Source organism: Lycium barbarum, chromosome 11, assembly GCF_019175385.1.
Source record: "Lycium barbarum isolate Lr01 chromosome 11, ASM1917538v2, whole genome shotgun sequence".
Lineage (NCBI taxonomy): Eukaryota > Viridiplantae > Streptophyta > Magnoliopsida > Solanales > Solanaceae > Lycium > Lycium barbarum.
Window position 1 is genome coordinate 115,130,158 of NC_083347.1, and position 15,291 is coordinate 115,145,448.

General features: G+C 35.8%; 1 protein-coding gene across 3 annotated transcripts; it reads right to left on the reverse strand.

Annotated features, from left to right (window-relative positions):
- Window positions 1-707: 707 nt before the first annotated feature.
- On the reverse strand, window positions 708-6,670 carry LOC132617024 (monosaccharide-sensing protein 2-like). 3 transcript variants are annotated; one of them, XM_060331867.1, is made up of 7 exons: window positions 6,407-6,670; window positions 5,321-5,473; window positions 4,184-4,750; window positions 3,158-3,622; window positions 2,152-2,591; window positions 1,569-1,756; window positions 708-1,411 (listed from the first exon to the last, which is right to left on the reverse strand). In XM_060331867.1, the coding sequence occupies exons 2-7, from the start codon at window positions 5,397-5,399 to the stop codon at window positions 982-984; spliced, it is 2,169 nt and encodes a 722-aa protein (XP_060187850.1). In that variant the 5' UTR covers window positions 5,400-5,473; window positions 6,407-6,670; the 3' UTR covers window positions 708-981. The 3 variants fall into 3 exon arrangements, with proteins under 3 accessions (XP_060187850.1, XP_060187853.1, XP_060187851.1); XM_060331870.1 differs by lacking the exon at window positions 6,407-6,670 and adding an exon at window positions 5,867-6,046; XM_060331868.1 differs by lacking the exon at window positions 6,407-6,670 and adding an exon at window positions 5,744-5,856.
- Window positions 6,671-15,291: the final 8,621 nt, after the last annotated feature.

Consider the following 15,291-nt stretch of genomic DNA (forward strand, 5'->3'; position numbering starts at 1 on the left):
CACGTACACGGATATTTACCTATATTTGATTTGACTTAAGATATACTGATCTTTTAAAAAAACATATTAACACTATCACTGTACTTCTGTATAGCAGGTAACCTATATACTACGGAGTATTATTTTTCAGGTTACTAAATCTCACGCTTTTTTAGACGGCTACATTTAATTATTCAAATCCGACAGTAACAAACTTTTTATACTGTCATGTATGAAAAATCTGTTATTTAGATGACTCCATCGTGTGGAGACTGACAGTTCAGTCACTAGCTTCTCTGATTTCTATCTTAACCTATGGACATTTCTTCTGTTTGCAAATATTTAAAATTCAGCATTGCAAGTATTGGTTTGGTCATATGTACAAGTCATGCACCACCACCTATAGATTCAAGAAAGAACTTTCAGTTTGTCAATTCTTGCTATGTTTGGACTTGATAAGTCTCCCCGTGTTGAGTGAATTTAAGCCACAGTATTTGAAGTATCGGTGTCTTGTTAAATATTGAAAAACCTGTTTGAAGAATATTTCAAGTGAAATGACAGCCTTCACTCACAAACTTTTTTCCAAGTGAACTTCATGTCCAAATATAACTTCAACTTCAAAACACTCTTTCTCAACTTCAACTTTAAATACTCTTTTTTCAACTTTAACCAAATACTGCCCAAAACGCCTACTTAGATTAGGAAGAAAGAGAGAATAAACAAGTGTATCAATAAAATGTTCAAAACTTAACATTAGATGGTGCTGATGGCAAACTGATATCCAAATCTTGAAACTCTGAAGGAGCTGGATCCTTTTTTGAAGCAAGCAGAAAGACTAGTTACAAAGAGAAAAAAAGGAAGATAGAAAAATGGATAACAGTTAAGTGAGTCATCTTTCTGACCACAATCTTGTTGACTGATTACTTCAATTCCTTCCGTAAAATCACCAACCGTTTCTGTAGGTCTAGCATGTAAGTTTCAAATCTCTCGAGTAGTAATTCTTTAGGAAGCTTTCTTAGCCCCAACAGCAAAGAATTCCGTTATGACTTCAAGGGGCATGCCCTTTGTTTCCGGAACCTTCAAGAAAACGAATACCCAAGCCAAGGCACACACAACTGCGTAGATGCCAAAGACGCCTCCTAGTCCGATGGAGGTAAGCATAACAGGGAGTGAATAGGTGACAATGATGTCTCCGATCCAAAAAGTAAGAGCGCATATAGCAATGCAGATTCCACGAACGCCTGTGGGGAATATCTCGGAGCAGAGGATATTTGGGATCGGACCAAACCCCATAACGAACGTGCAGAAGTAGACCACAACACTAACGGTGGAGATCACGGCGTGCATTACCTCGCCCATTTTAATAACATTGCCAAGGACTAGCACAATAAGTGACGCTAACAAGACGGGCAAAGTAGCCAGCAAAAGCCACCTGGAAGAAGAAACAGACAGTTAAACTTTTGCTTAGATGGAAAGTTCAAGAGCTAAAAACGCATGCTTCTAGAATGACGAGTAAACAATTCAGCAAGGATTGATATGTTATCATTTTCAGAGTTTCATAAATTGTAAAATTATAGAATCACGGATACCTTCTGCCAGCTAAGTCCATTAGTCTCATTGCAACACCAATGCTGGGAAGCATTAACAAAGTTGTGACAGCACTTATGAGGAGAGACGCAGAGTCAGAACCAATGCCCATATTTGATAGCAGAACACCTACCCCTGCTTGCTCAAGAATTTGAGGAGTGTAATAAAGAACCCCGTTGATTCCGGAAAACTGTACAAGGACCAAAAGCAAATCAGTAGCAGGATCGAAAGTAAATGCTTTGGTTCATATGGAAGATAATGTGGCAAACGGGAGTTAATATTTAGCACAACCAGGGAATGTAACGAACGGGCATTCATAAGATAAGAAATTTAGAAAGAAAAAGATATACTTTAGTGAGATATTATGCCAAAACAAATACTCCATCTTTCCCAATTTATGTGGCACCGTTTGACTGCGCACAAAGTTTAAGAAAGAAAGGAAGACATTTGAAATTTCAGATCAGTTGAACCAGACGCATCTCAATTTTTAGCATCACTTCAAAAGAAAGACAATTTAGGTGCCACTAAGCCAGCACCTCATTTGATTATCAAGGTCAAACAGCAAGTTAATAGAACAATTTTTACCTGCTGAAGTATTTGAATTCCAACTCCAACAAATAGTGCATGCTTGACTCCTGGCTCGAGAAGTGCTTTCCAGACTGACTTCTTCGTAACATTTTCAGATTGTTTCTCAACTGCTTCTACGATAGATTGTTGACCGCCCAAGAGGCTCTCCGCACGAAGAACAGACTGACTCACTAAAGCAGCAGCATGAATGAATTCACCGTCTGCATGAGCATCTCCAGGAAGGGAAATAATGGACCCTCGCCGTGATCCAGTGTCTCCTCCTTCTTCATGTAAATAAATCCTTTTAAGTGCTCCTTCTTTTGTCTCGTCTTTTCTGTACGCTAGTTGCCAACCACCACCAATACCCATGCTGGCTTGCTCATTTGCTTGCATGAAATTGCTGCCTTGCCTCATGCTTAATGTGGTTGGAGGCCCAATATTTGTTTCGGCATTTGTACCTGTTGGGAGATGAGGGTAAAAATAAATATTATATATGAACAGATATAGAAAAATGGCTTGAGTCTTGCTAGACACTGTCCTAAGAAAGTATTTTCAGCAATGTGAAATGTTTCCCACAAGCCTACCTCCACAAGAGAGGGGATGCAGGAACAACAAAATTTCAATAACAAAACCAGCAAGTCAGAAAGAATTGTAGGTATGATGGGCTGACGGTTAGGCTAACTCTTCTAATGTTCTTGAAGTGAAGAAGTGATAATGAGGTATTTATAGGCATAAGAAAAAGGGTGGATGAATCTGTGCGCAACTTGTGTCACGCTGCAAGTCAAGGGATGTGACACGTGTCATTGTGCATAGTCGCCAAGAGCCAATCTCGCGTGACCGCCAAGTGTTGTCAAGAAGTCATAATGAGGTAATCATAGGCATAAGAAAAAGGTTGGATGAATCTGGGTGTGAGACATGTCCCGCTGCAAATCAAGGGAATTGTGCATGGTCGCATGTGTCACCATGTAGTCAATAGAATTTGTCCAAGTACTTTTTTTAAGATAGAAAGTTTGACAACCAGTACCTTGACGTGAGAGCAATGGGCTTCTCAAACTGTCATCAGATTCTGCACCAGAACCATCAGACGTATGATGATTTTCCTCGTCCTTTTGGCTTTCTTCATCCCAGTGATCAGTTTTACCTTGATTCTCTGCTATATTGAACATGCTGCCAACGTTCGAAAAGAGCATGCTTCGCATGCTTCCCATTTCCGGAAGCTTCTCATGTACGCTGCCAAATAGAGTGACCAACGGATCCATAAGAGGCATGCTTTGGTTTGCCATACTCCCGTGACGGGAAGCCAGACCTAGAGTACTTTGCCCAGTCACAGGTTTTGCTATCCATGAAAGACCCTCTTCGGCTCCATATAACTTGATCTGATCTTTCTCATCATGGTTGTCAGCAAGTTCATGGTCCGGACCAATTATATACTCTTCTATAGATACTTCACCTCCAACACCTAAACCCTCCATCAGCAATGCCATTTCACCTGTAGATTGAGAAGATTCCATTGAACATTAGAATCTAGAGTGTTAAAACCAGATCATGAACTTTGAGTATGAAAAAATATAACCTGACATTAAGAACAAAACCTTAAAGAGAAACATTTTAATAGTTCAATGGAATTAATGTACACGTTTTTGATAACCGAGGAATCCCCAAGGGCTATTGGCACGTGGTTTGAAACTCGAGGATAATGGGACTGGCCCCTCTTGCAACAGCATACAAAGTGCCTAAACTCTTATTTCGGTTGCACTTATATTTACTTGAAGTACCTAGAGCAGAGGATCTAGTACAGACTTAAGAAGCTACTCTTCGAACTTCAATAAGAACAATATGGAATTGGGGTTAAAGCTTCAAAAGAAACTCTTTTTTCTGATAAGTAAAGCTTCAAAACAAGCCACTAAAAGAAACTTTGCTGATCACACAAATACTGAGGGCATCACAGAGTTAGCTCTCTTAGCTGTTAAAATTAAGGGATCAAATATATTCTCTCATACAACAATGAAATAAGTAAATTGTTAACAAGGAAAGGAACCACGAGACAAACCTGAGACATCTTCCCTGCCACGTAGTCTTTGTAAAACTTGTTTAGCCTCTTTCATTCGACCTTTACTGACCAGCCATCTTGGAGATTCAGGCAAGTAAAACAATGTAAGAAAAAAATATGCAAGAGAAGGAATCGAGAGAACCCCAAGCATTAGCCTCCAGCTCGGTGCATATGTCAACGACATTCCGAAAACCATGCAGTATGACAAGAACATTCCAACAGAACCAGTGAACTGCGGGAAGGTATTCAAGCGCCCTCGTATTTCTGGTGGGGCCGTCTCAGATATATACACTGGAACGAGCGTCACAGCAAGACCAATTCCGAATCCATCTAAGAGCCTTGCTAAAAGCAACACGTAAACATTTGGAGACCATAACATCACTAATCCACTGAGGAAATAAAGTACTGATGAAATTATAAGCAATGGACGTCTCCCGAGCATGTCGGATACGGGTCCCGAGAATGTCGTGATTACTGTCGCTCCGATTAGAGACATCGCGACGATTAGCCCTTCCATGGTTGGCTGTGTTTGTAAATGGAATTCCTTCTTGATGTAAAGAACAGACCCTGAAACAAATTAGATACATTTTCTTTCAGAATTTGGTAAAATGCTTCTGGAAGTTCAAGTTGTGCTCATAGATGAATTTCAGTCGGGGAAAAAATGTTGAAGATTTGTGAGTAACAACTATAATTTCTCTTGAAGTACTCCTCAAACAAGTTTTTAAATATGTCATCATCGTTTCAAATGCTGAAGTTCTGTATTTGCAAATACTGATGGCCAAGCCGAACAAGTAAGTATTTCCAAGAAATGTGATATTCACAGTATACTGAAAATGATGGCCATATTAGGGATCACCATGAACTCCCAACAACAGTGCAAGACATGTTTACCCTAGAGGAGAAAACAAAGGGTTTTTTTCATTTCTGGCCCGTCAGCCAAATTAATTACAGGCGCTAGCCAAAATATACAATATATGTAACTGATTATGTATATTTATGTATATTATATGTATATTTACACGTAATATTCATAACATACACGTTTGCTGGCTATTTTGTAAAGTAGATCACCTAAAAGGCATTGGAATGTAATTACTTCCAAAATAATTGAAGAACAAGAGTGTAATGAGGTAAAACCTGCTATTGTGGCATTGTCCCATCCTTGCAACAAGTTGCCAATGGCTGCAGCCAGTGCAATCAGCACAGCTCCACTCATCCTTAATAAATCAGATTCTTGATTTTATACAGAAAAAAAAATGAATTTTCAACTTCCCCTAATTGCAGAAACACCTGCAAAATCAGAACACAGTAGAAGATTAGACACTGAATCTTGAAAAATACCTCTATGTATACAATATGCATAAATGTCAAAATATCAAGATGATTAATATAACCAGTCAATACAAAACACGGGTTCTTTTTCTTGAATCAGAACAAGAACAAAAGGAAAAATCCTAACTTTAGACTTCAGTAAATTTCCTGTGCTACATTTAGAACCATAAAAAACATAAAGATTCAAAAAAGGATATACTTCAATCAAGAAAGAACCTAAAAACATACATAGAGACTCGATTGCATAGTCATGAATCTGCAAAAGGACCCAAACAGACCCTTCAGTAACTTTAACAGATCTACCTACATTACTCAAAAATATGATTCAATTGCCAAAGCGAATCAAGATACCTGAAACTTAAGAGACATAGAGAAAAAATCGTTAAAAGGCTACTAGAATTGGAAAATCTAGCTAAATTCCACACGTAAAGCTTAAAAAGTAATGAAAGATTAGAACTTTATATGGAGACAATTGAGTTTGGGAACATTCCAAAAAAGAAATTTTTATAAAAACCCAATTGCCTAAAGAAAACAGAACTATTTGCTCTTTTCAAAGACCCAAACAGAGCCTTAAGAATAACTTTAACAGATCTAACTACATTACTCAAGCTCGAGCCCTATTGGGTACAGAGTCGCCGCCTTTGTTAGGAAGCATTTTACCCCAGTGTGGGACTTCCGACGCAAATCCGGATTGAGTCAGGGCCCACATTGGGGTACCAGACACCGGGCGGAAACTAAAAAGAAACTACAGTACTCTAACTGCATGTAATGAAGGAAATGTCACATCCTCATTCCAAAAGACACTTTTAAACTAACAAAGACAACTAATCCAAGAATAGATTTAAGAAATGATGAAACAGAAAAGAATGGCAAAAGCAGAATTCAAGATACCTGATAGAAACAGAGAAAAAAAATCAGTTAATGGCTACCAAGAACTGGAAAATCTTGCTAAATTCCACATGTAAAGCTTAAAACGTCAAGAAAGATTGTAACTTTATATAGAGACAATTGGTATGGAAACATTCAAAGAAAGAAACTTTTAAGATAACCCCAATTGCTCTTTTTCAAAAGGCAAGAAAATGGGGTTTGTTAAAACTGAGTAAACATTAGTAATATTAATGTAAACAGGCGAAAAAAAGAAAGACTTTTGAATAAGACACAATGAAAGAGAAAAAGAAATAGATGGGATCTTAAAAACCAGTTCAAAAAGGGTATATGATGTGATGTGACCGAGGAACGTGCTTAGATGATCTGTTACTATAGAAAAACATTGTATACACTCATTATTCTATGTACTATCCTTTGGAAAGATTCAGATTTTGATCTGTCACTTATTGACATCATGATAAGTGGGGATCTGTAAAATTTTCTTTTCTATTTGTGTATATCAGTTGCCATATTTACCTGCATTTTACTTCAAATCTTGATTTGGAGACGTTTGGACTATTTTAGAAAGAAAAAAACAGATTGATGTGGTTTGCCAATAGTCCTGAAAAGATCCAAAATTCTTTAATTCTTAATCAGATATATTCCGAGTTGGAATCGAGTCACCTTTGTTAGAAAGGTTTTACCGTTAATATTGAATTTTCCGGCGTATCATAATGCGGGTATCAAACATAAGCTGATAAACCAAAAAATGTAAATGATCCAAATTTGTTCTCGTTGAACGTTTAACATATTGCTTTTATATTTATCATTATTATTAACAGAATACCAGCTTTAAGTGGGGTGGACTTCACATGTTCAAATTCTTCGGGGAAAAAAGTCAGAATCTACCCTTTTGAATTTTAACTGTTGTGATATAAAGGTGTATCATAATGCGGGCATCAAACATAAGCTGAGAAATCAAAAAACATAAAAGATCCAAATTTGTTCCCGTTGATTTTTTAACGTATTGTTTCATATTTGTCATTATTATTACCAGAATATCAGCTTTAATGGGGTGGACTTCACATGTTCAAATTCTTCAGGTAAAAGTCAGAATCTACCTTCCTAAATTTTAACTACTAGTATGATTTAAAGGTGTATTATAATGCGGGTACCGAACAGAAGCTGAAAACCAAAAAACATAAAAGATCCTAATTTATTTCCGTTGAACTTTTAACGTATTGTTTCATATTTGTCATTATTATTAACAAATACCAACTTTAAATGGGGTGGACTTCACGAGGTCAAATTTTTCGAAAAAAAAAGGTCAGAATCTACCCTCCTGAATTTTACTATGATTTATTGAGTCGAGTCGCCTTTGTTAGAAAGGATTTACCCTTCTAGATTTATTGGCGTATCATAATGCGAGTATCGAACATAAGCCGAGAAACCAAAAACGTAAAGGATTCAAATTTGCTCTTGTCGAACTTTTAACGTATCGTTTCATATTTGTCATTATTGTTAAAGGAGTACTAGCTTTAAGTGGGGTGAACTTCACATGTTCAAATTCTTCAGAAAAAAAAGTCAGAATCTGCCCTCCTGAATTTTAACAATGATTTAAAGGTGTATCCTAATACGGATATTGAACATAAGCTGAGAAACCAAAAAACATAATAGATCCAAATTTAATCCCGTTGAACTTTTAACATATGTTTTCATATTTATCGTTAACGGAATACCAGCTTTAAGTGGGGTGTACTTCAAGTGTTCAAATTCTTCGAGAAAAGAGTCTGAATCTACTCTCCTGAATTTTAACTATGATTTCTCGACATATCATAATGCGGGTATCGAACATAAGATGAGAAATCAAAAAACGTAAAAGATCCAAATTTATACTCGTTGAACTTTTAACCTATCATTTCATATTTGTCATTATTAGTAACGGAATACTAGCTTTAAGTGTGGTGGACTTCACACGTTTGAGGGGGGAAAAGTCAAACTCTACCCTCCCGAATTTTGACTATGGTTTAAAAGTGTATCATAATGCGAGTATTGAACATAAGTTGAGAAACCAAAAAAACGTAAAAGATCCAAATTTGCTCCCGTTGAACTTTTAATGTATCGTTTAATATTTGTCATTATTATTAATGGAACACCAGCCTTAAATGCGGTAGACTTTCACCTGTTAAATTTCTTCGAGGAAAAATGCAGAATCTACTCTCTCGGCTTTTCACTGTGTTTTAAAATTATCTTCAAATAAAAATTTCGTGAGGGATCATGGACAAAAGGAGACTTTTAACTAACAACAGAGGTAAAAATAAACCAAAAATAATCAATTTCGGATATTAGAAAAGACAGATTTTAGCTTTTTTTTTCCCTAGTTATATTGTTCTAAAGGTTTGGAAGTTTTAATAAATTAGCTTCTAATTACTTAGTTTATCATAAGTTACTCTATATTTATTAAAGATAACTTTAGCTAATAAATTTATAACTTAAGTAAATTGAGACTTAAATAATTTATATTGGACATGGAATTAAAAATCTTGTAATAATCAACTTATTTTTTGTGTAAATAACTTTAAAAATATTTCGTACATTTTAGTTAATACTTTTTACCAAATATATCAACGATTTATTATCTGTTTCATCATATTTATCCAATTATAATACTATTTATTTATAAATCAGTTCCAACATTTTTTTGATAGTTAATACTTATCAATTACTTTCAACATGACAAATATGGTTGATAGTTGGAAGATCATCTTAAATCATTGTCTAAAACAACTTTTATGAATATTAATGTAAAAAAAACTTCTTGAAAATTTTAAAATAAAATCTTTTAATGAAATTTATAAAATTTCAAACAAAAATTAGTTGTTCTTTTTTTTTTTTTTTATTCTTCTCTTTGGCCACTTTCTATTTTCGTGGGGATTGTTTGTTCAATGATGACAAAAGACTTCCCTACTAATTGATGAAAACAATGCGACCATTTCTCTTCCCAAGAACCTTTTTACCCTCTCACGAATCATATGATGTCTTTCTTTTTTGAGTCCGGAACCAAAATGCCCCCAAAAAAATTATTTTGAACCAAAATACCTCAATAAAAAAAAAATTACCAAGTACCTTTAGCGCAGTATTTTACTGCGCTATACGAATGTTTCTCTCACCTATAACGCAGTAAAATACTGCGCTATAGGACTTTTTCTCTCACCTATAGCGTAGTAAAATACTGCGCTATATCACCCAACTAAAACCCCATCGGGTTCCACCACTGGTCCCTCCAGTGGCCAAAAAAAATTTGAAAACGCCATTGGAGGCGAGCCAAGGTGGTCCCCACATCCAAAAAACGTCGTTTTCTATTAAATTTCATCCGAAAAGTTTAGATTCTCGGTGTATTCAAGTCAAGGAGCAAGGTTCTAAGTTCGAATTTTGGGAAAAAGCGCGTACAACTCAATTAAAATAACTCTACAAAAAAATCTTCGATTAAGATTTTCTACTATGAACTTTTGTTATTATTTTGTTATATACATTATATTCTAAGCATGCTTAACATTTAATCCTTTCTATTTTCCAAAATTAAAAAAAAATAAAAAAATTTTGCTCTTGTTCGGACTGGGCAGTGGCTTTGCCACTGTTCCGATTTTTTTTTTTTTTTGTTTAATTCATTATTTGTTAAATGTTTATGAATTGTTAATTTGTTAAATGTTTATGAATTGTTAATTTGTTCTATGTTTATGAATTGTTAATTTGTTAATTATTTATGAATTTTTAATGAATTATTATTTTGTTAATTGATTATTTGTTAAATATTGTTTATGAATTGAAAGAAGTTGATTGGTAATGAATTATTATGTTGTTAACACTTTGTTTGGATGATTGTTATATATTGTTTTGACATTTATCGTATTGTGTTGTATTGTATAGGACCAAATCAGTGGTTACATAAAATAAGACTTTTCGTCGTTACATAACAATAAAATTAAAGTAGCAATCAAAGCAAACATTTTATTTAAACTAACAACATAATATAATACAATAGATAACAACCATCCAAACAAGTTGTAAATGATTATGAAATGTTAATCTATATAATTTTAAAAGCGTGAATATATATGTTAAATAAAAAAAAATTATCTTAAAAAGAATAGTTAAAGTTCTTCTTTTCATAAATACATAATCTAACGACAAAAATGTAAAGTTTGTAGGAAAATATGTGGTCGTCGAATATACTCTTTTAGTTTAATTTTATCGTAGTTGTGTTGGCTATTTGGTCAACTAAAAATATATCACATATTCAAAATAGAGTTCCAAACAAATATTACTGCTGAATTTTGATTCCCAAACTAATTAACTTAACAAGTCTTTGTCATCACATAATTCAAAAGTAATTAACTTAAAAATCTTTGCCATCACATATGTGTCCTTACTATCACATATTAAATTTACTGTATATCCCATGTTAATTATTCACAAAATATAATACTACATAATTCACATATTCTCTACAAATTATTAATTAGTTAATATAATTTATCTTTCATTTCAAGAATAATGACTAATTTAGTTTGTACAGACTGGACTCTTTCATGGATCCGAATGTTTCCCCTGCGCCCGATGTTCCCCCGGCACCCGATGATCACCCGGGGCCCGCTGTTCACCCGGGGCCCGCTGTTCACCCGGGGCCCGCTGATAGATCAATATTGTCTTTGCAAGACAATTATAGGTCAGATTTATTATGGGCCGGTACTATAGGGATATCTACTAGGCTCCGTCCCCGTAGGCTGCAGAGAGCGTGAACTCTTTTACGCTAGCACCCCCCACACCCTCGCGTGTTGGAGATATTATTTCGGGGCGGCATCTACCGTTGCGTGTCCGTTGGTCGGGTACAGCATGATTGGGCGCTCATCACGGCCATGGTTGAGCGGTGGAGGCCAGAGACACATACCTTCCATCTTCGCACTGGTGAGGCCACGATTACACTTCAGGATGTGGAGGTCCTCTTTAGATTGCGGGTAGATGAAGAGCCACTATACACTCGGTACGAGCCTCCTCCTGGTCAGAAGTGAGTGACAGAGTTGACTAGGCTCACCCACTTCGTGCCTGATGTCACGGCCCAGATATCGGGACAGAGTCGGGTTCAGCTTAGTGCACTCTGCACTTATTTGGAAGGTTTGGATCCGGTTGTGGACGGCACCCCACAGGACGATGTTGATCGTCATGCCCGTTTGTACCTGGATCCGAGGATGGTATCCGGCAGGCAGGCGAGATTAGGCACATGGCGGAACCTGTTCCTGAGGATGAGTATCAGGCAGCACCGGGTGCTCCCAGAGGAGGAGGCCATGCTGGCAGAGGACGCCGTGCTACCGGAGGATGCGGCGCTGCTGCTAGAGGACCTGGTGATAGAGGACACCATCTGGTAGATGAGGCGGATGAGGCCGATCCCATTCCAGAGGGCGTTCACGGTCTAGTCCATCCGCAGTCGTTCCAGGCCGGTGGCAGCTCACGTGGGGACTCACCTACGTTTACGCCGGCGCTCTTACTTGTTGAGATACCCGGGTCTTCATCACAGCCGAGCCAGAATGCATACATGGAGGAGCGTGATAACGTTGATTGGGCGGCGTTACGCGCTTCATTAGCTGATGAGCGGCCTGTGAGGAATTTAGAGGGAGCCAGGATTCTTGACTTCGATGAGTTTTCGATCCCGGTTAGTATTTAAAATGCTTATTTGTTCCTTTAAAATTATTTATTTTAATTATATATATGTTACTCATTATTTAGTAATATTTTAGATTGTAGGATTCGGCGCCAGCGGGTCCACCAGAGCCACCCACTCAGGCATTTTCTCATGGGCCTGCCGAGCCAGCGATGTCTTCCCATGTGACTATCGAGCCACATGTAAGCTTTTAATTAAAATTAGTTTTATTCAATATAAGGTCAATATTTAATATACACATTTGATCATATAAAGTACTTATTTTAAATATGTATGTTACTTATTATTTCATTTTTTTCATATTTTAGGATTCGGCGCCAGTGGGTCCACAGGAGCTGCCCATTCAGGAGCATTCTCATCAGCCTGCTGAGGCAGAGGTGTCTTCTTATGAGACTACCGAGCTGCATGCAAGTGTTTTACTTAAAACTAATTTTATTCAATATAAGGTAAATATTTATTTAATTTTTATAACCTTTACTTGGACCTCGAACAACATCTCGTCTAGGAGACTACCTCATATTCACCACCACACCCATCTCAAGAGCCTACAGACCCATCTCAAGAGCCTACTCAGGCGCCCGTTGACACACAGGTTTGATTAAATAAATAACGTTAATGTATTCAATATAAATAAGAAATGGTACTACTATTTATATACTTTTCAGGTTCATCCTTCGGCGCCTGCGGTGGCGACTCCCGACGAGGAAGAGGTCGAGTTTCCAGACCCAACTCAGCCTGAGGTTCTGACCGTGCCAGCGGGACTAGATCCCAAAAAGAATCACGTTCTAGTTAAGGGCGCAAGGGCTAGAAGAAGAGGAGATGATCATGACTTGGAGCGCCCGGTTATTAAGAGGAAAAAGGGCGATGGAAACGATAGCGAGGGCGGTGGGGATGGTATGAGCCTTAGGCCTAGGGATAGTCTCCGGCATACTACATATGGGACCCATCCTCGATAGTGTATATACATTAGTGTTGTACAATTTATCGTAAATATTATCTATTTTTTGCATATTTATAAATATTATCTTAGTCTTTATTATTGTTTATAGTTTCACATCCTAAATTGATAATAAAAAAAAACGTGACACATTCGAAATAAAGTTAAGCATTAATTTAAAACTAAGACGAAATCCTAAAAGATAAATAACTTAAAGCTAATGACTACAAGTCTTCAAACAAAAAAGGACTTCGAGCACTTTTCTACCACTAAAACGACAATTCAAAGTATTGCGTATTCTTGATGTGTTGAGCCTATTTTATTAATTGTACAAATATAATTAGAGTTCTATATAAAATATTGAAGTTTCGGAATCTCAAAGCATGATTAATATACGGCTAAACTACGTAAAAAAGATAAACTAAGTAAAAAGAAGTGAAAATGTGATGTTATGGAAAATGACGGAGTCCTATATAGCAGTATTTTACTGCGTTATAGGTGAGAGAAACATTCGTATAGCGCAGTAAAATACTGCGCTATAGCACTTAACGGCTCCGTCTCCGTGAAGTGCTATAGCGTAATATTTTACTGCGCTAAAGGTACTTTAGTAACATTTTTTTTGTTGGGGTATTTTGGTTCAAAATGATTTTTTTGGGTGCATTCACATAACACAGTGGAAATATGGAAAAATTATTTGAAAAAACTCAATATTTTTGTCGAGGTAGGTGTTTGCTCATGCAATTTGGGAGCATGATCTTATATTTTTTAAATCAACGTTTGTTTATGAAATCTGCATAAAATTTCAACTTCAAATCATGATTTTATATCTTAGATTCTCCAAAAAGTAGGATTACGAATTCCAAATCGTGATATCAAATATTTTTTAAAATAATGTAAAACTTGACCCATAAGTTTATATTTTGTAAAAGAAGATCAATCAATTTAAATTTCACAAAAAAAGACCCATGCTCGACGTGAAAAAATAGTTCATACCATGTAGATGGATTATATTAAAGAATTGCTAGTTACTAATACCGTCGATTTTTTTTACCAATGAATCTTTGTCAAGTTATGTGTATTTGAATGTTTGTAACAGCATGTAATTGCAAGCATTTATTTATAAAAGGAACATGGAGATATGCGATTTATTAATGCGGTGTCTTAAGATATTGCGATACCTTTTTAATGAACTATGATTTATTCATTTGGTAAGATTGTATAAGAGATGGGGAAGTTTTGATAGTTTTCACAAATTGTGAGGTTTCCATAGTTATGAGAAAAAATTACAACATAAGAAATCCATATTACACGTCCAAATAAAATTTCGACTTCAAATCAATATGATTTCAAATCATGTCCAAACGGCTCCTAAGTTATACTCCTTCCGTTTCAATTTATGTGAACTTTTTTGTAGTACGAGGGTCAAACTTTATATATAACTTTGACCGTAAATTTTGACATAGATTTTTCAAATTTGTAAAAATAAAATTTATATAATTAGAAACTATATTAAAAGTACTATAAGTCATGACAATTATAATCCAAATAATTTAGAAAAATATAAGGAACGCATAGTCAAAGAACCACCTCGTAGACTCCCCTAATAATAATAGGTTCACATAAATAGAAACAGAGGCTGAGACGAATTTAGAGGGTGTTGAGGGATTTCGGGTAAAGTTACAGTGTATATATAGGGTAGATTTTCGTGTTCGGGTAAAGTTACAGTGTATATATAGGGTAGATTTTCTGTGTGTATGTATATATATTAACTTTTGAATACCCTAAACAAATGCAAAATGTTAGCTCAAGTAGCCCAGAGTGTTCAAAATTGTCTCTAGCGTCCTAGGTTCGATTTCCATCGATAACATTATTTTTTACATTTAGCTTTTGTTGTTGTTTTCGAACCCCCTGAATGAAAATCCTAAATCTGTCACTGAATAGAGGGAGTAGCATATTTGTATGAAAAAGTTCACAGAATATGCTTAAATTATTAATTTAAAATTCAATATTAATTTTAAAGGATTAATCTTTCAAACTCAAAAACATTCAAATCATGATTTCGTTTCTATAATTATTGGGATTATTTTATACATAACACAGTGAAAATATGAACTTCTGAAAATATGAACTTCACATGAAAATAAGTTGGCAAAAGTATCTTAGAAAAGATCTTACATACACATCTTCTAAAAGAATGTCGACGAATAAAATCTACATAAAGATCGCATCACGTCAACAAAAGAAAAAAGGTGGTAA

What these genes read in the sequence shown, in the direction of transcription:
- LOC132617024 (XM_060331867.1), bottom strand. Translation starts at nt 5,399, where the DNA reads ATGAGTGGAGCTGTGCTGATTGCACTGGCTGCAGCCATTGGCAACTTG. An exon ending in TGGCAGGGAAGATGTCTCAG is followed by an intron (nt 3,623 to 4,183) that starts GTTTGTCTCGTG and finishes CTCAATCTACAG; the next exon opens with GTGAAATGGCATTGCTGATG. An exon ending in CCCATTGCTCTCACGTCAAG is followed by an intron (nt 2,592 to 3,157) that starts GTACTGGTTGTC and finishes ATCTCCCAACAG; the next exon opens with GTACAAATGCCGAAACAAAT.